Source organism: Coregonus lavaretus, assembly GCF_964263955.1.
Source record: "Coregonus lavaretus genome assembly, chromosome: 31".
NCBI classification, from domain to species: domain Eukaryota; kingdom Metazoa; phylum Chordata; class Actinopteri; order Salmoniformes; family Salmonidae; genus Coregonus; species Coregonus lavaretus.
The window spans coordinates 27,552,297-27,578,882 of NC_140018.1; the positions used below are offsets into that span (position 1 = coordinate 27,552,297).

Here is a 26,586-nt window from a genome sequence, read left to right on the forward strand (position 1 = left end):
GACTTACTGTTAGTGAGTGCATCATTTTTTTTCAAACTGGCCCCCCGTGAGAATCGAACCCACAACCCTGGCGTTGCAAGCGCCATGCTCTACCAACTGAGCTACATGGGGCCTCATCATCACTATTCTGTATGTCTGGTTGGCTGATACGCGCAGCAGAGAGAGGCAGAAAGACAGATGAGCAGCAGAGAGAGGCAAGAAACTGGATTCTTCCGCTGCTCTATTGGTGCTTTCATACGGAAGTCCAGAGAGGTCATATTAATAAAACATATATATTTGGAGATCACAACTTAATTATCTCATGATCACTACATAACAAAAGTCTTACATGTGAAACAGCCCACAAGGCAGAATCGTGATTTATGCCTGCCAAGACTAGAGCTCACCCACTCTGGGTTATATGCATCAGTCTATAAAGCGTTGACAGCTGATCTGCCTGCAATGAGCTTTACCTATGAAACAGCACACAAGGCAGCATCCTTATTTCTGAGCCTCTGAGGCTGAAATTGAATCTGATCAGCCTGACTGGAATGGAGCTCACCCACTGTACATTTTAATAGTATCCACAAAACATGAAGTGTCCCTTATAATTATACACATATCAGTTATGCAGCATAGATAACAAGCTAGCTTACTAGACTGCCTAGCTAACTAGCTAGCTCACAACACTAGGCAAATTAACAGCGTTATTCCTTGCATGCGATTGGCTGTGGTCTTGGGGGCGGCCTGTCAGGCAACTTTTGTTATGTAGTGTTGAGATAAATAAGTCGTGATCTTGACATAACAAGGTATTTTTTATTCATATGTCCTCTCTGGACTTCCGTACTTTCAAGACAACTGGGAACTCGGAAATCAAAGCTAGGTCAAATCAAGACATCAGTGATTTTCAGGTCGGAAAGTCGGAGCTCTAGAAAAATGCCAGAGTTTGCGACTTGGAATTTCGAGTTGACCGTTCAAAACTACTTTTCCCAGTCGGAGCTCATTTTTTCACGAGTTCCCAGTTGTCTTGAAAGCACCAATACTTCAGTCTGAGATTGCCATCATAGAGATCGCACAATTGGCCCAGCGTCGTCCAGGGTAGGGTAGGGAATGGCCGGCAGGGATGTAGCTCAGTTGGTAGAGCATGGCATTTGCAACGCCAGGGTTGTGGGTTCGATTCCCACGGGGGGCCAGTATGAAATAAATAAAAAATAAAATGTATGCACTCACTAACTGTAAGTCGCTCCGGATAAGAGCGTCTGCTAAATGACTCGAATGTAAATGTAAACTCCAGCAACTGCGGGAAGAATCTGGATGTGCTTATGTTCTTCAGCTTTCGTATATGTTTTATCAGATACCATAACATTGAACCCCAACATTGCAGAAGCAAATGAGCTGTCAACCCCAAAACCAAGTGTCAAGGTTATTACAAACTTTATATTCCTTGTGTCTTTTAATGTAATCGCAGGCATGACATGTGTGTTCAGCCCAGAAATGGGACCTCTTGACATTGAAATGTCTGCGCCAGTCAAAATACCGCAGATACATTTCTTCATTTGTATGTAACAGTGTGAGATGGTTAGCCAGCTCTTTGGGAGAGAGGAAATCATCCACATGTATAAAGGCATCTCCAGGCACAAAGTTCTCATAGTTCTGCCTAGGTGGCCCAAGAGCAATTGGCACAGATCCAGCAGCTAGTGGGTTGTACAGCTTTTCAGTGATGTAATCTTTGTGAATTGAGTTCTCAAACGAAAGATAGAATTTACAACTGGATATTGTGTCCAGGAAGTCTTGATCATTGATGTGTTCTCCAAAGGCTTTTCCATAGGTGTGTATCTCTATGTGTTTATGCAATTCATTGTAGTACCACGCTCTGGCATGGTCAGGGTTCCAGTTGCTCACAATCCAGCAGACCAATTTTGTTTTATTTGGCAATACGAAAGCTTCCCCCTCCTCTTGGCTGAATACAACTGACCCATACGGCACTTCAATATCTGCATCTTGCCTATAATTCAAAGTCAAATTGAAAATATTTCCAAGACCTGGGTTTTTATACGTGTGTGACGGGGACTCTAGATTCATCCACACCCACTTTTGGAAAGGTGGGCGCTGAGATGGTGGTAGATTTGATAAATCACTTTTCATGTCTCTATGGTGAAGGATGACCCCACTTGACTTATTGTATAGGTCTCGGTCAGCTGTTAAAAAACAGCCTTCAATATTGAACAGGGGGCTGCATGTGTCCAGATCATAGGACTGGCCAAAAGGCCACAGCCATAATAGAACAATGGTCTTATTATTAACCTCATTTGCTTCCAGATGTTCTTTCTTCTGAATTGGTAGTGTTGATGATGCAAGCCAATTACTTGGCCATTTAAAATACATGAGGAAAACAGTCACAAAACAGCCTATTGCAATGATTGCAGTCACAAGTCGGCGCATTAAGCGGTTAAAAGTTGCCATCGCCATTTTTGTCCTGTAAAAAAATTAAAAATGTCATTAGTTTGATTCAAAACAATGTTGATGACACTGGTTCAATAATGAAACAAACAATGCAGTAATGTACTGGTTTGGTTCAGTGCATATATTTTCTCAGGTGATATGGATTGTGTATCTTATAGCCTTTTATATCACAAAAACCTGACACTATCTAGTCACAGATGTCCAACATAGAAACAGGTCTACATATTTTAGCTTACTTATGCAAGATCACAATCAATGCATAGGCTAAGATTATGAAATAAGTAGCCTAGAGGTTGATGAATAATGACCTATAACAACTCATTTCATACATGACTAACAAATGGGAACATGGGATAGCTAGAGAAACTCAGAGGATAATCTAATCAATAGGCTGCTTATTCATTATACTACTGCTGCTTGTAGCCTACATTTTAAAAGGCAATTCCACCTACATGAAGACGTTTAGTTTTACTTTAGAAAATAGCCTAAACATGGCCAATAGCAATATTAACATCATAGGACCTGCCCTTACCTGGCACAAACCTAAAACAGGTATACTTTCAAAATGTCAATGAACAGTGCTAATAGGCTACAATGCGATTGCTCAATTAACATAAATGACCAACAATTAACACATTAAACAATATAAAGGCAATTAGCATAAACATGGTCGTTTCTAATAATAATGAAAATAGGTGCTACCTACCCTCGAAACTTGAGAAAGCAAATAACCAGAGACGCGAAACCTGTGAGCCTTGAATTTGAGCCACGCCCAAGAGTCATATCGCAGCGGAGGTGAGCAGAGCAGGGCCAGGTTGTCGAAACAGACAAACATTTCTAAATAAATGACATGATTAGGCTAGCGTCTGGCGTCTGATCATAATAATGTTTTAAGGGATTAGAAATCACATAGTTATAGGTCAACATCATGAGTAATCGACAATTGTGTGCAGAAAATTAAGCCTAGGCCTTTTGTGTGGGGAGAAAAGGGATCGAATGTCCAGCACAGGCCTATTATTAGCCTTCTTAATTTATTTACATTAATACATTTATCAACTGAAGTGAATTCGCTTTTAATTTGGGTATCTATCTGGTTCCTCCAGGTCAGGAAAAACAACCTGTTGACTGGCATGGCTCATGTAGGCCCTATATAACCCACAGTGGTGGTGAGCAGATAGAAAGTTGGCAATTATCCCATTTAATACAATAAAAAGACAAACATCTCTAAATGACTATATGATTACCAGACCCTGGCGTTTGTTCAGTTACATTAACTAAAGCATAGGCCTAATGTTTCAAGCGATTACTGATAGCATAGTCATAGGTTAACAAGAGTAGCCTAGGCCTAAAACTAACAATTAGTCAGTTTGTGTGTGGAGAAATTGAGGGAAATGACCAACATGACTTCACAGGCATAAATAAGATCACCAATAGAGTACCACAGTATGAATCATAATACCCATAAAACCTAGCGGTCAAACAGGGAAATGGTTTTGGGTATAGTGGAATCGGTGAGGGTAACCAGAAGTGGTCTAGTGATAATTGTTTGTGTTTCCGTTGGTCAGAGGGAGAAGGCGCTCAGAGTTAAACAAATGGGGGAAAGAATTGTGAATTGTTTCGCTCTCAAGAAAAGGGCGCCATTGAAAGGAGTGATTACTGGGGTAGCAGTAAATGTAAAAGTTGACCAACTGAAGGGGAAGATTCCTGGTGTTTGTGATGCTCGTTGTTTGGTGCGACGCAAACAGGGTGGCGAGAGTGGGGAAACAGAAGTGTCATGTCTGTTATTTTGAGTTTTGAAGTTGAGTCTTTGCCTGACAAAGTGAAGTTAGGATATACAAGTTATCCTGTACGAGCTTATGTGCCGAATACATTACGATGTTACAGGTGTCAAACTTATGGGCATGTGGTTGCAGTGTGTACAAGGGAGGTTCCAAGGTGTGTAGAAGGGCATGAGACAAAGTAGTGTTATGTGCTAATTGTAGGGGTGCCCATGGGGCTGGGGATCAGAAATGTGTGAGAGAGGCAGGTTGAGGTTTGCAGGGTAAGAGTAGTGCAGTGAAGAAAGTAGAGGAAGATGGGTCAAGGGTGAGGAGTGGTGATAGCAGTAGGTTTGTACCAGTACAGAGGGATAGGCCAACAAGTGATATATGTTTCAGTAAGATTGGATTTTTAGCATTTATAGCAATGGTTATTAATTGTACTGCAGGGATGGAACGTAAGTCAAAGAAAATGGAGGTTGTGGTGGCAGCTGCAGAGTGGTATTTGGGTGTGCGAGACTTGACATCAGAAGAGTTACAGGGAGTGTTAAGTGGTGATGTCCCATCATTTCAGGTTGAGGGCATGAGGTAGGAATGAATATATTTAAATAGTGGAGTAGTGTGGTGTTAATTATTAATATTTTTGAATTTGTGAGTGTAGTGTTAGATGGTAGGGTATTTCTTTATTTTATTTTTCAAGCAAAATGTAAGGGAGTTGTACTCCAGTCTAGTAGGTGGCGGTATTGCATCAAATTGGATGCCAACCGCCGTTAAACATCATTGAAGAAGAAGGGAAACTGTTCCAATTGTTCTTTTCCCTTAGAGGATTTTAGAAACAGTTAAAATAAGGGCTGTGTTTCGTGTAGGCTTTCCCTGGCGTGACATTTTGACGTGTAAATCTCTCTCGGACAAGGTGACTTTTATCAATATATTTGCCTGTATTTACTCCCAACTAATGAAATGCTAATTAGCTGCTAATGTGGCTATCATAAAGAACTACAAATGCCATCATGATCTGGACGAGACTGCCAAATGGAGGCAAAAGTAACTTTCTCTGGATTAACTATCTAATGTTAGCTAAATGTAGTAATGAATAAATTGGCTACATTTCTTTAAATGTACCTGTTAGCAAAGGTGCCTGCTAGAGATGAGTTGCAGGAGCTTGCAGAGATTTGTAGTCTTGCATGATGTCTACTTTGATGCTAAATATCATCGAATCTGAGCATAAATAGAGCCGAATATATTGATAAGTCACCTTGTCCACGAGAGATTTACATGGTTATGAAGGGTAAACCTACACGAAACACAGCCCTTATTTTAAGTTTTTCTAAAATCCCCTATGGAAAACGATGGTGGAAAAATGATTGGAACCATTTCCCTGTTTGACCGCTAGGTTTTATGGGTATTATGACACCTCTACTGTGGGGGCTCTATTCATATGTTTCAACTGAAGTGAATTCAAACTTGTTGATTTATTTAAGCCTGTGTGTCATTGCATACTTTTAACTTGGGTGTCTGGTTCCTCCAGGAGAAACTGCAAATGCCTGCAAGACTTGAATAAACTCAAACTCATGTTGGAGAATATTCTGTATTCAGAATACAGAAAAGCTACAGCTTCACAGCCTGTTCCAAACAGCAACCAGGTCCCCTCTTCTTGTGAGCCTCTGTATCCATGGGGTAAGTTGCCAGAATCCTTTTTCTTTTGTTTAGCAGGGCTTCTGCTGTGTAACACATCCCACTGGGCACAGACATCAATTCAACATCTATTCCATGTTGGTTCAATGTAATTTAATTGAAATGATGTGAAAACAACATTGTTTCAACCAGTGTGTGCCCAGTGGGATGTTCCCAGTTTGATAGACACACAATCTGGGACAAGCTAGCTGTTGAAAATGAATTGGGCAACTAATAGATAGTAATCAACCTGTCACTTTGCAGTTGGTCCTTTTGTAGGTAGGAATTTGTGAAGAAATATCCACAGGGAAGTATTATTAAACAGAGATTATCACCTGGCACATGCGCAAAAACATGTAAACGCATGCAAGACTTTGGGGTAGTATATATGCATGGTGTCTTGTGCTCACGCCTTGGTGATGAACAAACAAATCGTGATAGCCAAGTCAAAACTGACTTGTTTTGAAGTCAGTTTAATAATACTTTCCTGTGGATATTTTGTCTCACATTTCCAACGGCAGAAGGATGAAATCAGCTGACAACAGGTAGAGTTCTGTGACCCAGGGTTTCCCAAACTCGGTCCTGCCCGAGTTTGGAAAATGTGTAGTTTCCAAGGATGAATGTGTACTTTCCAAGTACAGACTCCGGATGGCAGTAAAAGACAAATAATGTGTTTTCATTGACGTCTGCAGCTGGCGTATGGTAGCATGAACCCAATCACACCACTATCACAGCACTGTCATGGCAGATCTGAAAAGGAAGCCACTATAATAAGTCTCAGTTGTCTGGACTAGCGAGTACAGTGATGTCTAGACTCACATACATACATTCTTATAAGCTGTTTTTACCCATGGGAACCAATTATGCACTGCAAAAAGTGAAATCTAAGCAAGTCTAAATATGTTATATTGAGTGATAATTCACTTAAAATGTGTGTTCTTTCCTTGTTTTTTCTTACCAAGCTAAATTATCTAACATCATTGGCAAATTATTTTGCTTATTTTAACTTAAAAAAGGCTTAATAAATGTAATTCTTATTTCAATATATAAGGTAAAATATCTTGAAACATATCTTGAAATAAGATAAGTGACTTGTATTAAGCATTTTTTAGGTGAAAAAATAATACATTTATCTGCCAATGACATCAAATAATTTAGCTTGGTAACAAAAAAACAAAAACCCCCCACTAATTTTAAGTGAATTATCGCTCAATATAAGATATTGAGATTTCACTTTTTGCATTGTGGTCTTATTTTAGGTTATGGTTACGGATATGGACCAAAGGATAGTTTTTCATTTCTGCAAAATCCCCCTTAGAGATAAGCATGGCTTTCTCATTTGAGAAGATTTCAGTGGAATGGGAATGCAGTGCTCTATATAGCAGCTGCAGGAAAATGCCTCTGTCCTTGTAGCCTCTCTCTCTCTCTCTCTCTCTCTGCCCCCCCCCCCTCTCTCTGCCCCCCCTCTCTCTGCCCCCTCTCTCTCTCCTTTCTGCTCTCCCTGATTAACCTGTGAGCCCTGCTGTGTCCAGTGTCAGCCTGCTCCATCCTCAGACAGAGCTATTTCATTTTCACTAGGATTCTTTTCATTTTCCTCTTCAAAATGGACTCCATTGGTGCCTGCAAAGAGATTAAATAACTTTTAAAGGTAGACTCAGTGATATGCCGTAGATGCAGAACGTAAACAGCATAGTGGGTCAATTTCCACAACAACTAAGAGTGCTGAAGCCTGAGGCTACACTTCTCCACTGTTTTGGTCCCCTGGCTACCACGCTGTAACAGCGTGAAGCGTATCCATGCACATATGCAGATACTGTGTGTGACTGTGTGAGAGCGAAGTCTTGCATTTCGCTCATCTCAATGGCCGTGTTCGAGAGGATCAAACCGTAATGTATCATGGGTAAATTGATCTACAAAATGATCTACAAATAATAATGAGTAGTTATTTATGATGCAAGGTTCTTTGTAGATCAGGCAGTCGGCAGTCGCCTGCACTGTCGGCTGCAATGTCGAACAAGCCCATTATATACAGTGATACTTTTAGCTGATGCCTGTACACATCGTGACGTATTTCATTATGACGTACGTGATCTTCATGCAATCTCATTCCGTTACTGGACGGAAAGCATATGGTTTCACAATGCAAGACAAGATGGAGGAGAGCCTCTCGTCAGAGATCGCATTTATTTTGGGAGATTGCAAAATATAACCTTTTCATTCAAGACAGGAGACACATATTGTTCCAGGTGATAAAAAAACATGTTATGTTTAGTTACTTTTTCCTCAACTTGTTTCTCTAACTTTCTAGCATGTCAAACTAGCTTACAGAGCAGCTAGCTAGCTAAAAGCTAGGCTAGGTTGAAGACACTGTAGCTAGCGAACTCCACCTAACAATGATTAAAAAAAACAAGCGTCATTACCATCACAATAAACTAAAACAGCAGGCAACAGTCATAATATAATTGGCCTAATGGGCAATGTGTATTATTTAACATTACTATTAAAATAGTACTCACTTATAGGAATGGGTAATTGTTTACAAATTGCTAGCTATCCCATAAAGCCATCGATGACATCAACCTATTGTTTCCTATGTGAAGTCTCAGTGGTGCTTTTGAAGACCAGGAAGTGTTGTTTTGGCGTGTTGCCATCTTGTTTCATGGAGGAGTTTTTGGGAACATTGCATGTGCAATTTGAGCTGCTCTAGGAAGTGATGTTGCAGGCTAGCTCAGTGCTGCCCCAGCTCATTGAGTATCTCAAGTTGAAGGCCAAGCAGGGTACTGCAGGCTGCACATTTCCCCTATAACTTCTTCTATGTGCGATTTTAAAATAATTGGTTAAAGGACATACATCTGGTGAAATAGAAGTAAGTATTGGCACCATGAGTTTGTTCTAAAAATTGTGTATACCCATGAATATTGACCACGAAGATCGCCATACTCCTATTGACTATAATGCTTTCTGAAAACATTGCCTGCAGTACCCCGGTTGGCCTTGAACTTGAAATCCTCAATAAGAGGGGGCAGTTGTTCTCCCCGGACTGCACTAAAGACGATTCAGTTTGGAACATTTTTAAGTATGTGGCATCCGTTTCGCAACCGAGCCTTCAACCACAAGGGGAGCGCTGCTATACCACTCCGTTGCGGACAGTCCCCATTGAAATGAATGATATCCGGCGCATCGCAACAGACTGCTCAGATGTAATGTGAATGAGGCTTGAGTCTACCTTTAAGTACTCATATGTAGGCCTGACTGTGAAGATACTGTACATAAAGTGCCTTCAGAAAGTATACACACCCCTTGACTTTTTCCACATTTTGTTGTTACAACCTGAATTTAAAATGGATTAAATTGAGATTGTTGGTCACTGGCCTATACACAATAGCCTATAATGTCAAAGTGGAATTATGTTTTTCAAATTGTTTTTGCTAATTAATAAAAAATGGAAAGCTGAAATATCTTGATTCAATAAGTATTCAACCCCTTTGTTATGGCAAGCCTAAATAAGTTCAGGAGTAAAATTTTGCTTAAGAAGTCACATAATAAGTTGCATGGACTCAATGTGTGCAATAATAGTGTTTAACCCCTGTAAGTCTAATAATTGTTTTAAGATGGCCATAAAATGTACCATTAGCCATTTTGATTTGGAATTTGACAACCCCTGTAGGTATAAAATAAAATATATATACAGTGGGGAGAACAAGTATTTGATACACTGCCGATTTTGCAGGTTTTCCTACTTACAAAGCATGTAGAGGTCTGTAATTTTTATCATAGGTACACTTCAACTGTGAGAGACGGAATCTAAAACATAAATCCAGAAAATCACATTGTATGATTTTTAAGTAATTAATTTGCATTTTATTGCATGACATAAGTATTTGATACATCAGAGAAGCAGAACTTAATATTTGGTACAGAAACCTTTGTTTGCAATTACAGAGATCATACGTTTCCTGTAGGTCTTGACCAGGTTTGCACACACTGCAGCAGGGATTTTGGCCCACTCCTCCATACAGACCTTCTCCAGATCTTTCAGGTTTCGGGGCTGTCGCTGGGCAATACGGACTTTCAGCTCCCTCCAAAGATTTTCTATTGGGTTCAGGTCTGGAGACTGGCTAGGCCACTCCAGGACCTTGAGATGCTTCTTACAGAGCCACTCCTTAGTTGCCCTGGCTGTGTGTTTCGGGTCGTTGTCATGCTGGAAGACCCAGCCATGACCCATCTTCAATGCTCTTACTGAGGGATGGAGGTTGTTGGCCAAGATCTCGCGATACATGGCCCCATCCATCCTCCCCTCAATATGATGCAGTCGTCCTGTCCCCTTTGCAGAAAAGCATCCCCAAAGAATGATGTTTCCACCTCCATGCTTCACGGTTGGGATGGTGTTCTTGGGGTTGTACTCATCCTTCTTCTTCCTCCAAACACGGCGAGTGGAGTTTAGACCAAAAAGCTCTATTTTTGTCTCATCAGACCACATGACCTTCTCCCATTCCTCCTCTGGATCATCCAGATGGTCATTGGCAAACTTCAGACGGGCCTGGACATGCGCTGGCTTGAGCAGGGGGACCTTGCGTGTGCTGCAGGATTTTAATCCATGACGGCGTAGTGTGTTACTAATGGTTTTCTTTGAGACTGAGGTCCCAGCTCTCTTCAGGTCATTGACCATGTCCTGCTGTGTAGTTCTGGGCTGATCCCTCACCTTCCTCATGATCATTGATGAGGTGACAAGGTGAGGTCTTGCATGGAGCCCCAGACCGAGGGTGATTGACCGTCATCTTGAACTTCTTCCATTTTCTAATAATTGCGCCAACAGTTTTTGCCTTCTCATCAAGCTGCTTGCCTATTGTCCTGTAGCACATCCCAGCCTTGTGCAGGTCTACAATTTTATCCCTGATGTCCTTACACAGCTCTCTGGTCTTGGCCATTGTGGAGAGGTTGGAGTCTGTTTGATTGAGTGTGTGGACAGGTGTCTTTTATACAGGTAACGAGTTCAAACAGGTGCAGTTAATACAGCTAATGAGTGGAGAACAGGAGGGCTTCTTAAAGAAAAACTAACAGGTCTGTGAGAGCCGGAATTCTAACTGGTTGGTAGGTGATCAAATACTTATGTCATGCAATAAAATGCAAATTAATTACTTAAAAATCATACAATGTGATTTTCTGGATTTTTGTTTTAGATTCCGTCTCTCACAGTTGAAGTGTACCTATGAAAAAAATTACAGACCTCTACATGCTTTGTAAGTAGGAAACCTGCAAAATCGGCAGTGTATCAAATACTTGTTCTCCCCACTGTATATATAAAACATGATTTGATGAAACATTGAATTTACTGCTATAACCCATAGAAACGCATTGAATTACACATTTGTACATGGCAAAACGGACAGTCAAAAAATAAGTCATAAGGAACAATGTTGTGAAGTGTTTGTCCTATATCTGAGAGAGATAATAAAACTCCCCCCAAAATTATAATCACTTAGGCCCATGTTTGCACTTTTTACAATTTTTACAGCCCAGTACTCTTCGAAATGAGGATGTCCACAACAGAGTTCAGATGACTGCAATGAAGTTGTGGATGTCGTGGAGCCAAACAACCGACAATGTCGTTCGTGAGAGTCTCATCTTTCGATGGTGATGATTTTGTAGCTCACACGGTTTGGGTTTTACAGACGACTTTGTGAAGATTTTCTTGTCCGGATCCTCTTGTGTAGAAAAAGGCAGCTTTCACAAGCCCCATGTTATGGGATAGGAACAAACTTTATATCAGTGGAAAGAGGGGATTGAGATGCAGCCACTACAAGACACGGTAAGTCTCTAGCATAAATACACAGGGAGCTATTCAATATTCAAAAGGACGTCACCGTGTGATGCACTGATGCGTCAATTGACTCTATTAACATGCGTTTTGAATGACTACCTCATCTCTGTAAAGTCCCTCAGTCAAGAAGTGAATTTCAAACACAGATTCAACCACAAAGAACAAGGAGGTTTTCCAATGCTTCGCAAAGAAGGGCACCTATTGGTAGATGGGTAACATTTTTAAAAAGCAGACATTGAATATCCCTTTGAGCATGGTGAAGTTATTAATTACACTTTGTATGGTGTATCAATTCACACAGTCACTACAAAGATACAGGCGTCCTTCCTAACTCAGTTGCCGGAGAGGAAGGAAACCGCTCAGGGATTTCACCATGAGGCCAATGGTGACTTTAAAACAGTTACAGAGTTTAATGGCTATGATATGAGAACTGAGGATGGCTAAACAACATTGTTGTTACTCCACAATACTAACTTAATTGACAGAGTGAAAACAAGGAAGCCTGTACAGCATCAAAATATTCAAAAACATGCATCCTGTTTGCAACAAGGCACTAAAGTAAAACTGAAAAAATATATATATGTTTGGGGCAAATCCAATACAAAACATTACTGAGTACCACTCTCCATATTTTCAAGCATCGTGGTGGCTACGACATGTTATGGGTATGCTTGTAATTGTTAAGGACTGGGGAGTTTTTCAGGATAAAAATAAGCTAAGCACAGGCAAAATCCTAGAGGAAACCCTTGTTCAGTCTGCTTTCCACCAGACACTGGGAGATGAATTCACCTTTCAGCAGGACAATAACCTAAAACACAAGGCCAAATCTACACTGGAGTTGCTTACCAAGAAGGCGAGTTACAGTTTTGACTTAAATCTACTTCAAAATCTATGGCAAGACCTGAAAATTGTTTTCTAGCAATGATCAACAACCAATTTGACAGAGCTTGAAGAATCTTAAAAGAATAATGGGCAAATGTTGCACAATCCAGGTGAGGAAAGCTTTTAGGGACTTACCCAGAAAGCCTCACAGCTGTAATCGCTGCCAAATATGCTTCTAAATATGCCATTTAGCAGACGCTTTTATCCAAAGCGACTTACAGTCATGCGTGCATACATTTTTGTGTATGGGTGGTCCTGGGGTTCGAACCCACTACCTTGGCGTTACAAGCGCCGTGCTCTACCAGCTGAGCTACAGAGGACCACCTGCAGCTCCCATCTACTTCTACAAAGTATTGACTCAGGGGTTTGAATACTTATGTGAATTAGATATTTCTGTTTGTAATTTTCAATAAATTTGCAAATATGTCTAAAAACATGTTTTTAATCCATTTTGAATTCATGCTGTAACCCAACAAAATGTGGAATATGTCAAGGGGTATTAATACTTTCTGAAGGCACTGTATACGATTTACAACAGCAAAGTGCATGGTCTTTTCTCCCACCATAGAATGGAGCTCTGTGTGCATTACACAAAGAACTAGTGAACCTCCCCTGCATTTAATCTAATCGTCAGTACATATTACGAGTGGAAGGTGCAGGCTAAAGTGGCCAATTTAGATGGGAGCTGCAGGTGGCTATTTCTTCTTTGTGTAAGACCAAACTCTCATACTGTATGTTTAGAATAAAATAGGACTGGCCTTAGAGGAAAACAGGGAAACCATTCCGGAAATGAATCACTAATCACATTAAATAACTAGGGCTTTACAATGATGGTGAAACTTGGATACATTTTGGGATTAAGTGGGTTGAACTCTTCCTAGAAGTGACACAGGGTTGATGGAGGGACATGTTAAAATGATACATTTTAGCACTTTAGCAAGCCTTTATTCATATAAAAAATCTGATTTATTGAATTCTCCATATATTAAAGGGCACTTAATTTAATATAACAGGCTTTTAAAATGCAATATTGGTGCACAATTTCTACTTAGAATATCAAAGAGATGCAAAAGGCACTCTTTTCGTGGAACGACCCAGCAACAGTCTGGATGACTGGGAGCAATAAACGTGTTAATTTGCACCACTCCTGAAAATCTAGCTAATTCCCTGTTATCACATATTCAGCATGTAATGTATGTTGATTGTAATGAGATTACACTGTTTAAGGACAAACGACATGTTGCTCAAACTTTTCTTCGAACTTTTGTGTCAACCTTCTGTTAAGTGTGTCAAGACCAGCAAAGTGGTTTGTCAATGAATAAATATATCAGAGCACTTCTAAAGCTGTGAGTTTGAATATTTAATAAACAAAACATATGTTCGATAAGCCGTCCCCCACCAAAGGAGGGACAAGAGTTCACCAATCTAAATCTAAACTTCAAAGGCACCCTCTCATCTCTGATGTTAGCTTCCCTTTCAAAAAATTAGGTCAAGTTTCCTCAGCAATTTAGAAATTAAGAGACTGCCTCTTTGAAATGTAATCACGTTTAGCAGCACGAGTAAACACATTGCAGACACTCTTCTATTGCTTCAAACAATTGAACTTTAGATATTGTCACTAATAATTCTTCTAAATGTGTATAGCTTTGATGCAGCAGAACAAGCACAATACACTTGTTAGGATAAATATTTGTTGTCTGTAATAGTAATACATTTGTAACAATGGTTGGAATTCAATTGTAATACATTATAGTCGACATTATACACAGACACACAAAATAACGACATGGCGACGGACAGTGATGGCTGAGTTGGAGGAGATGAGTCTCTCATGGGACGGGGCGCAAGCTGCGGCCAAAGACCGACTCTAGTGGCTGAAGATTATTGCAGCCTTATCTCCCACAAGGAACAAAGAAGACTAAGTAAGTAAATAACATTATACTCTTCTGCAATACAGTTTCAACCAAGTTGTTGCTATGCCATATCATGTCAACAGAGGTGTCAACTGGGTTATGGTCCGATGACCAGGGCCCAGTCGGATCTACTTGGACTGAGACTGAGACAGGGATTGCAGAGAAAGGTGATTCCACACAACCTGTCAAAGGTGTTGACACCCTCTTGGTGATCTTCTGATTCCTTGAAAGGGAAAGAGTTAATATTTTTCTTATAGTTTCTCTGTTGTACGGGGTGGAATGTAGGAGGAAGATTAGTTATTCAGGACAAGCAACCATTTATTGCAGTAAAACCTCCCACAGAGAAGGAGCTCTCAAATCATTATGCAAAGAAATTGGGATCACTAACACCACCACTTGGTTACTGTGGGAAAAGTTGCTATAAAATGTCTTCATTTGTGTTCTTTCTTGTGTAACACCGGAAACATGTTCATAGGGCATGTTTGACAGTGTGGTTCAGAATTCTAGTCTCAACAGCTTGTTATACAGTGGGGAAAAAAAGTATTTAGTTAGTCACCAATTGTGCAAGTTCTCCCACTTAAAAAGATGAGAGAGGCCTGTAATTTTCATCATAGGTACATGTCAACTATGACAGACAAATTGAGAAAAATAATTTTTTTCCAGAAAGTCACATTGTAGGATTTTTAATGAATTTATTTGCAAATTATGGTGGAAAATAAGTATTTGGTCACCTACAAACAAGCAAGAGTTCTGGCTCTCACAGACCTGTAACTTCTTCTTTGAGAGGCTCCTCTGTCCTCCACTTGTTACCTGTATTAATGGCACCTGTTTGAACTTGTTATCAGTATAAAAGACACCTGTCCACAACCTCAAACAGTCACACTCCAAACTCCACTATGGCCAAGACCAAAGCGCTGTCAAAGGACACCAGAAACAAAATTGTAGACCTGCACCAGGCTGGGAAGACTGAATCTGCAATAGGTAAGCAGCTTGGTTTGAAGAAATCAACTGTGGGAGCAATTATTAGGAAATGGAAGACATACAAGACCACTGATAATCTCCCTCGATCTGGGGCTCCACGCAAGATCTCACCCCGTGGGGTCAAAATGATCACAAGAACGGTGAGCAAAAATCCCAGAACCACACGGGGGGACCTAGTGAATGACCTGCAGAGAGCTGGGACCAAAGTAACAAAGCCTACCATCAGTAACACACTACGCCGCCAGGGACTCAAATCCTGCAGTGGCAGATGTGTCCCCCTGCTTAAGCCAGTACATGTCCAGGCCCATCTGAAGTTTGCTAGAGTGCATTTGGATGATCCAGAAGAGGATTGGGAGAATGTCATATGGTCAGATGAAGCCAAAATAGAACTTTTTGGTAAAAACTCAACACGTCGTGTTTGGAGGACAAAGAATGCTGAGTTGCATCCAAAGAACACCATACCTACTGTGAAGCATGGGGGTGGAAACATCATGCTTTGGGGCTGTTTTTCTGCAAAGGGACCAGGACGACTGATCCGTGTAAAGGAAAGAATGAATGGGGCCATGTATCGTGAGATTTTGAGTGAAAACCTCCTTCCATCAGCAAGGGCATTGAAGATGAAACGTGGCTGGGTCTTTCAGCATGACAATGATCCCAAACACACCGCCCGGGCAACGAAGGAGTGGCTTCGTAAGAAGCATTTCAAGGTCCTGGAGTGGCCTAGCCAGTCTCCAGATCTCAACCCCATAGAAAATCTTTGGAGGGAGTTGAAAGTCTGTGTTGCCCAGCGACAGCCCCAAAACATCACTGCTCTAGAGGAGATCTGCATGGAGGAATGGCCCAAAATACCAGCAACAGTGTGTGAAAACCTTGTGAAGACTTACAGAAAACGTTTGACCTGTGTCATTGCCAACAAAGGGTATATAACAAAGTATTGAGAAACTTTTGTTATTGACCAAATACTTATTTTCCACCATAATTTGCAAATAAATTCATTAAAAATCCTACAATGTGATATTCTGGATTTTTTTTTTCTCGTTTTGTCTGTCATAGTTGATGTGTACCTATGATGAAAATTACAGGCCTCTCTCATCTTTTTAAGTGGGAGAACTTGCACAATTGGTGGCTGACTAAATACTTTTTTTCCCCACTGTAAATGGCCTCCATACACTGTTTATTCCTGTTCTTATGCTGCCTCTGAAGAGTTAAGTTATACATGGGTTATACATGTCACTGTTTTTAGTTCATGGCATAAAATGAAATGTGCTAAATGTGTATTTACATTTGAGTCATTTAGCAGACGCTTTTATCCAGAGTGACATACAGTTAGTGAGTGCATACATTTTTTTTATACTGGCCCCCAGTGGGAATCGAACCCACAACCCTGGCGTTGCAAGCGCCATGCTCTACCAACTGAGCTACACAGGGTATTGTCTCATTGTCATCAAAGACAGTGATCCATAACATTTCACCTTGATGTTGAGACTCATTTCCCAATATGGCAAAAGCAATGAGCCCATTTGTACAATTATTAGTTCAACACTTTGGATTTTTGAATTGATTATGGTGTATTTCTTAGCTGGAGTGTAAAGATATTAAGCACTACTCTTCTCTAAGCATAATGGTCTCAGGTGTGCTCTCCCTGCTGTCCCCACCAGGAGGGGAAAAGGAACAACACTGATGTGCTCACTTGACATTTGGCTCTCTAACAGGTAGAATAGAAAATGCTGAAAGGACTTGTAAGGAACAATTCTGCTTGTCCAAACTACCATTTTGTAATGATGAGAAACATCTCCTAGCCTGTTCGTTGTTAAGCAGAGAAGGAAATTAAACATGAGAAAGACAGGAAAACAAGTAGTGCCACTGTGTGAGCACAAGAAGGACCTTCACAGTAGTGTCTCTCTGGGTTGCTCTCTTTGATTCAACACTGCTATTACATCATATGGGTGGTATTCATGCAGGCCTGAATGCATGTTAGAAATCTTTGCATGTTTTTGGTTTGGTCTGAGTGAATGCAGATCATCATTGCATGTTCTGGTTAGGAATACATTATTAACATGAATTTCTGTCTGCTCTAAATATGACTATCAAAAACATCTAGCTTAACAAGTATTACAGTGCAGAAGGGTTTTATCCAGTATTCCTCTTTCTCAGCTTTGACCAACATTTAAATGCCCCACTGACGATAGCTCTAACAAGCTCAGTTTCACAGTGGTCCCACAGTATTTAGCTTTGTTCAGGAATTATTAAAATTCAGACATTTCAGTTTTGTCTCTGTAAAAGTGAATTCCTCTTGATTGAAACGCATCTTACTAATTATCCATAAGCCAACTGAACATTGTGTAAGATGACTATACAGTTGGCAACAAGAAGGGTAGAACGGGGAGGGGGAGAGAGAGAGACGGAGAGAGGGAGATCTTCAGCTGTCCAAGTCTCCTGCAGTAGTTGGAGAGGATTGGGGGGTTACGTACACAGCAGCCAGCACTCCTTTCAGGGGATATATAGTCAACTACACCAGCGGTCTCTATTTAAGCAAAGCCAACACGTTCAGTGAGGGAGGGAAGGGTAGACAGTTTACTTTTTTTCTCTCCTGGGTGAGCTGCCTATCTATCATGCAGCAGAAGTTCTGGGTGAATTCACTCAGGGATTGTATTGCCCACAGCGGGGACCTTGAGCTGGCGCTTATCTTTTCATTCGCTGACAGGAGAAAAAGCCCCATGGTCCCAGGTATCACCCTGGTATCACCACTCAACAAACCCTCCAACCTCTGGGGACAGCTGGTGGTCAGCGAGTGGTGAGGTGGAGCCTCATCTGATAGGGTATAGCCCAGCACTGTGATCTGCCCTGATCCAATCACAGGGGTGGAAATGAATTTGTAAAAGGGGGCCATACTCAAAGGGTCGTCATAACCTGAAGATGGCATGGCGGTCACCTATGTCCTGGGTTCTGACTGATGCACATGTGATTATATGAATTTCATGAGTGCCCTGCTCTCCCTTATGCATTCACAAGATGTGTTCATATTGACTATGTTGTGTGGGAATGTACCGTTTATAGATGTCAGAAATCATATTGGATGAAAGTGTAGGCAGTGAAAAGTCTGTGTAATTGTTGTCCGTATCTTAGCCAGAAAGGACCATGTTCTTGTGGCATTGTGGACTTGGTGCTGGTAACATTGGCTGTCTGTCTGTCTTTCTCTCTCAGCATGTCATTGTCATTCCTGAGGGTACCGCTGGGAGATCCCCTTGACTGGCCATCTGGATACCTACTGTAGAAACATGCTCTGTCCACATCCACTAGCTTGACAGATATCCTTATTTTGCCTGAGCCGAAACCTGGTTATAGGGAGCTGTACGTGTCCTTGGTTTTACTGGGGCACATATTTTTATTGAAATAACACAGGAGTTGCTGACAAAAAGGGGTGTCTGGTGAAAACGTGTAGGAAATGGATGCTTCGTAAATGGCTGACTGCCACTCAGAAAGTGGAACTGAAGTATTGGTTTTGTCATTGAAGTTTGTCAGCACCCAAAAGGAGAGGAAGAATATAAAACATGTCTGAATTTATAGTGTGATACAGGCTTGGTACATCTACACTAGAATAAATAGCACCCAATATAGTGTATACGTACATACACTGTGTGTACAAAACACCTGCTCTTTCCATGACATAGACTGACCAGGTGAATCCAGGTGAAAGCTATGATCCCTTATTGATGTCACTTGTTAAATCCACTTCAATTAGTGTAGATGAAGGGGAGGAGACAGGTTAAAGAAGGATCTTTAAGCCTTGAGGCAATTGAGACCTTGATTGTGTATGTGTGTCATTCAGAGGGTGAATGGGCAAGATAAAAGATGCCTTTGAATGGGGTATGATAGTAGGTGCCTGGCGCAGTGGTGATTTTAGCATGTAAATCTTGGTGTGGCAAACAAAACAAAAAAAGTGGGATGCATGCCAGCAAAGCCACTTCACAACACAACACTAAACAATACATTAATTGCAATATAACGGTGACAAACGGTGCCCACAAACTGTTAGGGCCTACATAAAGCTGTCCCAACAGCAGAGTCCCAACAGCAGTCCCAACACCTTACCACTGCTACACCTGGCTATCAGCGGAGCCTTGTCTGGCAGCGAACCAGTTCATTCAGCCTCATTTACTGCCATTAAAAAAAACATAGCTGATATGGCTGACTTGCTTAAACAAATGTGGTTTCTACTGACAATTGAGATGTACAAACTATGGCATAAGGGGACGACAAGCGCATAAGAGGCAATCCGTAATTTCGATTAAGACATTAATGAGCGAGCTAGGATGGACATAGTCAATATAACTATTTGTTCAGCACTTTTGAAATGTACAACGACTGAATTCAGAACATGGGCCGTTCTTACAGTGTTCTCCCTGTACACCAAGTCAGAACAGTATGATAAATAAAGGGGACATATAAGCAGACAATGAAAGCTCTTACAATATTTGATGATTACATTTCTATAAAACAGGTTATAGGCTACATGTGCACCACCAAGTCAGAACAGTAGGCGTAATTAAGAGGGGAAAATAGACCAAATTATTAGGGTGAGGCACATGGGCTACCAACAGCTTACTATACAACCTACACTTAGTATTACTTTCTTAGCTACAGTATACATATCTCCCTGAAAGATTACATCATTTATGCGGCAGCATTCAATACATTTTTGGACTCACCTTGTTGTGCTGTGCTCACTTGAACAGGAAGGTGGCGCGGTGGTCCTTCGTGGGCATATTTTGCCATCAAACTTTGTCATCAAAGTCTGGCATTCTCTGGATTTATGACAACTGGGAACTCGGAAAATAAAGGTTGAATCATTATGATGACGTCAGTCGTAGCTCTAGAAAGAGGCCCGAGTTCCGGATTGACATTTCCGAGTTGGATGACCGTTCAAAACGTATTTTCCCAGTCGGAGCTCGTTTTTTCCTGAGTTCCCAGTTGTCTTGAACTCCCAGAAGTCCAATTTCGCAGTTAACAGTTGTTTTTAGTGCGGCACAAATCATGCTTCATTGACAGCATGGCCAATGTTGAATGTTTATCATTTTAAGCTTGGAAAAGAGACCCTTAATCCCAGACTTGGGACCACACAGCCACTCCACTGAATAGCAGGCTAGTGATTGCTTTGTAATGCTTGCAGTTATCCACTGATTCCTTCCAAACCACTCATTGTTGAATTTGTGATTTCTAACTTGTGTAATGTTTATGTCCAATGGCCGATGAGCACCGATACGTTTTATCTATAATTTCTCTTCATTATTTCTCTTCATATGACAAGGATTAAAAAGGATTTGCCAGTAGATTGTCGACTTGATTCATGATGATGACTGCTAGCTAAGATATTCAAAGTATGATGTTGACATGATCAGTCCAATCCAGTGGCGGCTCCTGAAAAAATTCTCAGGGGGGGCAATTTTTCTGATGATTTAGGTGACCTACACACATTTAAAAAAAGATATAAGTCAATACTGATATACACATTACTTGCTTCAAAAAGGCCTCATGGTTGAATTGGAAATATGTGCACCTGAGCATAATTCACAACAAGCAAGCAGGAGCTTTTGATAGAGGCTACTGAAAACATTGATGCAAGTTATTGGTAATAAGAAATTTTTATAGACTTCCATATTCTGCCCTCTTGTATAGATTTGTGAAAATGAACAGTGATAGACATTTTGCCTGAAAACAGAATTTGAAAATAATTTCTAGAAAAGGTAAACACAGCTATCTGTATGGCTTTGTAAAAATGAACAACCATACTCTGGCCAATTGTATAGATTTGTAAATATGAACAACCATATTCTGGCCAATTGTATAGATTTGTAAAAATGAACATGAACAGATGTTTTTTTTTTTTTTTTTACTTTTTTTAAAATGAAAAATAACTATTTTAAACAACATCAACTGTGAACTGATTTGGGCGTGTGTGTGTTAAAGAGACAGACAGGGAGGGACAAAGAGAGAGAGAGGCTACATTACTTGTACTGAAACTGTTCTAGCTTGCTGCATGATCAAATTCAGCTGATGCGCATAGCAATGCACGTAATGGGCATTCTTGAAATGCTCACGCACCTTTTGCTGCACACCAGCCTTCTCTCCCCTCATCACACTGGCTCCATCGTAAGCTTGCGCAATGAGTTTGACTTTCTCGTCGTCGGCAAAAAGACCGTTCAGTCTCTCCAAAAGCACACTGGCGATTGAGACTGAGGTTGATTCCGAGATGGGAAGGAACTCAAAAAAGCGCTCCTGCACTTTGTGGTTGCTATCTATGTACCTCAGCACAAGCACCAGCTGTGTCTGTGTAGAAACGTCCGTGGTCTCGTCAGCTTGGATAGCTACGAAGTTCACCGACTTCACCTCCTCCACAATATGTTCCCTCATGACCGCTAGCATACACTCCAGTAGCTCGTTTTGAATGGTCTTTGATGTGCCCTTGAAAACTTTAGCATTTTTAAGATGGTCATCAAACACCTCATCTAATTGTGCCACAAAGTTGACAAGTCCAAGAAAAATACCATGGTTGGTGGAGCCCTCAGTTTCATCTTTGCCTCGCAAAGCTAGCCATCTTGACAGTTGTACGTGAATTGATTGACGCTGCTACCCACTCTTTTCTTAGTTATGTTCATGGTTACTTATGTTACGTATGACGAAAGCGCGTATGTGCAAGCCCTCCCGGAACCCATAGAGATTGTATTGAAAGCTCTGATATTTGAAAAAAAAAAGATTTTACATGATAGTCTATGAGAGACTCCTGGGCGATTTTCAACCTGACTGAAATCGCCCCAAAAGGGGCGGGGCCATTTGAAGCACGACTTTAGCCTGATTGGACATTTAGTGGCAGATCAGACGTCTAGATTAGAACACTGATAACTACTGTTGCCGTGATATAATTGATTAGAAAAAAAATCCCTTCCTTTTCCCGTTTGGCAGTGCGTCGCCCATATCGCCCTAATGAACACACCGCCCCTGGTCCAATCAAAGCTACTGTAGATATAACATGATTTGACGTAATTTTATCTGTGGCCAATGACCTTGAGCCTTCTTGGATGGGCACTTCTAATGTAACTCTATGGCAGCACCCAAGGGGCTTGAATTTCCGAGCTCTACCCTTAGACTTGGCGGTGACGTAGTGTCCCCATGAGTGACAGAACACTGAGCCAATCACGGCGCAACTGGAGAGCATTACCAACACCTATGCTCCATATTTTCCGCTGGCTGCCCCACCACCACAGAAAATACTGAGCTAGGCTGAAACACCTGCATTTTGGAGCTGCCTTACTCAATAAAGCAAAAAAGAGACCATGTTTATATGCAGCTTTATTAACGCAATTATGTTTTTTAAATAAATGGTTTTACATTGTTTGCAAACTGATATGTGACACGTATTAATGCCAAAATAACATGCAAAACAGGCAAGCCCCAAAAAAATATGGGTCTCAAAATGAATGACGGGTCGCGACTGGCCAGGTGCACCGGTTTGTGTCAAGAACTGCAACGCTGCTGGGTTTTTCACGCTCAACAGTTTCCCGTGTGTATCATGAATGGTCCACCAACCAAAGGACATCCAGCCAACTTGACACAACTGTGGGAAGCATTGGAGTCAACATGGGCCAGCATCCCTGTGGAACGATTTCGACACCTTGTAGAGTCCATGCCCCAACGAGGGCAAAAGGGGGTGTGCAACTCAATATTAGGAAGGTGTTCTTAAAGTTTTCTAAACTCAGTGTATGAATAAATTCTGATCTTGTGGTTAGATTTGTCACTGAAACAATGACTAACATCTAGTTGAAAAAATTAGGAATTAAACAAGGTCATAAATTACTGTGGAATCAATGATATGTATTACTCCCAGAGGTAATCTCTAATTTTAACAGAAAGTCTATCTGCTCTCCTTTATGATAGGAGGCTACAATTGAGTTATTTTACAGTTGAAACACACACACACACATATCAAATGTAGAGGTTACTGGACATAGTGAATGTGAATCATTTGCATTCTTGTGTTACACATACTGCAGTGAAAATGAACTCTGACACAGAATTAATAGAAAACCAGTTTAGTCTGGGTCACAATCTCCCTCTGATGGGGGCTGCATAAAAGCCTGTATTCACCGCCCCTCCTTTGCCTCATGCGTTTTCATCCATCTAATCCACATGTGGAAATTGATTTCTCTACCACATGAAATGGTGATTCACAGAAAATGCCAAAATTACATAGAGACAATATGAGTGGTTGTGGGTCACGATTACCAATGTGCTCACAAATATTGCACGCTCAGATATTCAGTGAACTTAGAAAAGCTGTAGAAATGCATAAGCACTGTTATTCGTCATGGTGATCTTTAACATGACTTTTGTTCCACAAAGTTTCTCCAACTGATTATTTGATTGGGTGACATATGACCCGTACACTTACATAAATACATACATAAGTCATAAAATTCAATATGAGTGGGAAGGGTAATATTCTTAGAGGACCTTAACTCCCACAGCCAACCATAAAAAGAGCACATTTACATCGGTGACTTTTGTTCACATTGACATTTCAAATGTTTGACATTTCAGATGTACTGTATTAGCTAACATAAACTGGTTTGACTCTCAGATTATTATTTTTTTCTTCATAAACCGAATTACAATAAGTTAAAATGTGGCAACACTTTGAGAGTTCATGTTTATGCATGGCTAGGTCTCAGCAAAGCTAAGATCTTTTTTTCACAGTATGAAAAGCTTGTTTTTGAAATGCCTGTAAATAGATTATTGGCCTTCTTGTCCGGAAGGATTGAGGGAAAGCAGTGAACCTAAAAGGAATGTTGAGCTAAACGAATGTCTTGAAGTACACCTGATTCAAATTAAATCCATTTATCTTTGGTTGTGCACTCGTCCTGTCCATATCTACATTTTTCATAGCTGTTACCTCACATCAGGGGGGCGGATGATGGAGTCACCTTTTATCCTGAAATATACCAGCTTATTTCACATTGGTAGTCACTTTTATTGTAAATAAGAATAGAATATGTTTCTGAACACTTCTTCATTAATGTGGATGCTACCATGATTACGGATAATCATGAATTAATCGTGAATAAGAGGCATAAATATCATATACCCACAAAAATACTAACCTCTCCTGGTAATGGTGAGAAGTTAGCTTGTCTTGGGGGAATGATCTTTATGCATCTGTAACTTTCTCACTCATCATTATTCACATTTTATTCATGATTATCCATAATCATGGTAGCATCCACATAAAGGTAGAAGTGTATTTATCATATTCTGTTCTTATTTACAATAAAAGTGACTCCAAAATGCATTATTTACCAATCATTTCTATTGGGCACAAGCTTGATGTAGTCATTGCGTTCTAAGAATATGGGGCCAAATACTAAACTTTTGACTAAATTGAATACACTCATTTCACTCAGTGAAATTGTCCAAATACTTATGTCACCTTCAAATGGAGGGACTAAATACATAAAGTGTTTTAATTTCCAAACGGTAAAACAGATATGGATGAAAATACCCTCAAATAAAAGGTGACATTCTGTAATGTCCCCTCATATAAAATATTTGATCTCAAATCTAAAATGCTGGAGTATAAAACCAAATTAAAAGTTTTAGCTTCACTGTCCAAATAAAGTGTTCAAAGTAGCCGATAATTGCACTCGGCTCACTGACACTTATGCCAAATCATGCTATATAGTCTGTACAATTACCTGGCAGTGGCAGTATTCTATGACATTGAGATTCACACATGAGTGATATTGCATTATTTTCAGGGTCATTATCTACAGGGACTCCCTCGTTAGTGGTACAGGCTTTTCACTATGGCCAGCTGTTTATTTGCAAACGCATACATACACACAAGCACGCACACACACTCGGCTGGAGGCGGATGGGTTTAACTGTCCTTTTCTGCAGCTCGCAGGGTTGCAGAGGGAGTGTGAAAAGTTCATTTAGATTTATCAAGAAAAAAGTTCCAGAACAAATAATAAAGCAACATATTCTCTGCTGGGACCTGTATCTACTAGCACATTTGCATAAAGGTCTACACATCAAAAGTAGTGGGTGCCCTTTTTAAAATATTAATGTGCAGCTTGTTTGAAGCTCCCTCTCTTCTTTGTAGCACCTCCCTATCAAAGGCAGAGAACGGGAGGGAGAGGAGGGAGTTGTGGCTGTGTATGTGTAGACCTGTGTGTGTACATGTAGGTTTTCTGTCAGCTCCTGTCCTATTTTCTCTTTTTTCATCGGTCAGCTTGTCAGTTCGTCATGCCTTCAGACTTGACAGAGACTGTCTTTTCAAATAGCTATTCAGTTGGCAACCAATTCCTTATCTCTCCAGAACAAATTAAGCTGACTAGTAGCTACTGTTGAAGTCGGAAGTTTACATACACTTAGGTTGGAGTCATTAAAACTCGTTTTTCAACCACTCCACAAATTTCTTGTTAACAAACTATAGTTTTGGCAAGTCGGTTAGGACATCTACTTTTTGCATGACACAAGTAATCATTAAAACAATTGTTTACAGACAGATTATTTCACTTATAATTCACTGTATCACAATTCCAGTGGGTCAGAAGTTAACATACACTAAGTTGACTGTGCCTTTAAACAGCTTGGAAAATTCCAGAAAATCTGGTTCATCCTTGGGAGCAATTTCCAAACTCCTGAAGGTACCACGTTCATCTGTACAAACGATAGTACGCAAGTATAAACACCATGGGACCACGCAGCCGTCATACCACTCAGGAAGGAGACACATTCTGTCTCCTAGAGATTAACGTACTTTGGTGCGAAAAGTGCAAATCAATCCCAGAACAACAGCAAAGGACCTTGTGAAGATGTTGGAGGAAACAGGTACAAAAGTATCTATATCCACAGTAAAACGAGTCCTATATCGACATAACCTGAAAGGCCGCTCAGCAAGGAAGAAGCCACTGCTCCAAAACCGCCATAAAAAATCAAGAGTACGGTTTGCAACTGCACATGGGGACAAAGATCGTACTTTTTGGAGAAATGTCCTCTGGTCTGATGAAACAAAAATAGAACTGTTTGGCCATAATGACCATCGATATGTTTGGAGGAA

At 40.6% G+C, this 26,586-nt stretch overlaps 1 protein-coding gene across 1 annotated transcript; it reads right to left on the reverse strand.

Moving 5' to 3' along the window:
- Positions 1-1,377: 1,377 nt before the first annotated feature.
- LOC311106683 (4-galactosyl-N-acetylglucosaminide 3-alpha-L-fucosyltransferase 9-like) lies at positions 1,378-2,448 on the reverse strand (the record flags this gene model as incomplete). Its single annotated transcript, XM_084149077.1, has 1 exon — positions 1,378-2,448. The coding sequence occupies one exon, from the start codon at positions 2,446-2,448 to the stop codon at positions 1,378-1,380; it is 1,071 nt and encodes a 356-aa protein (XP_084005203.1).
- Positions 2,449-26,586: the final 24,138 nt, after the last annotated feature.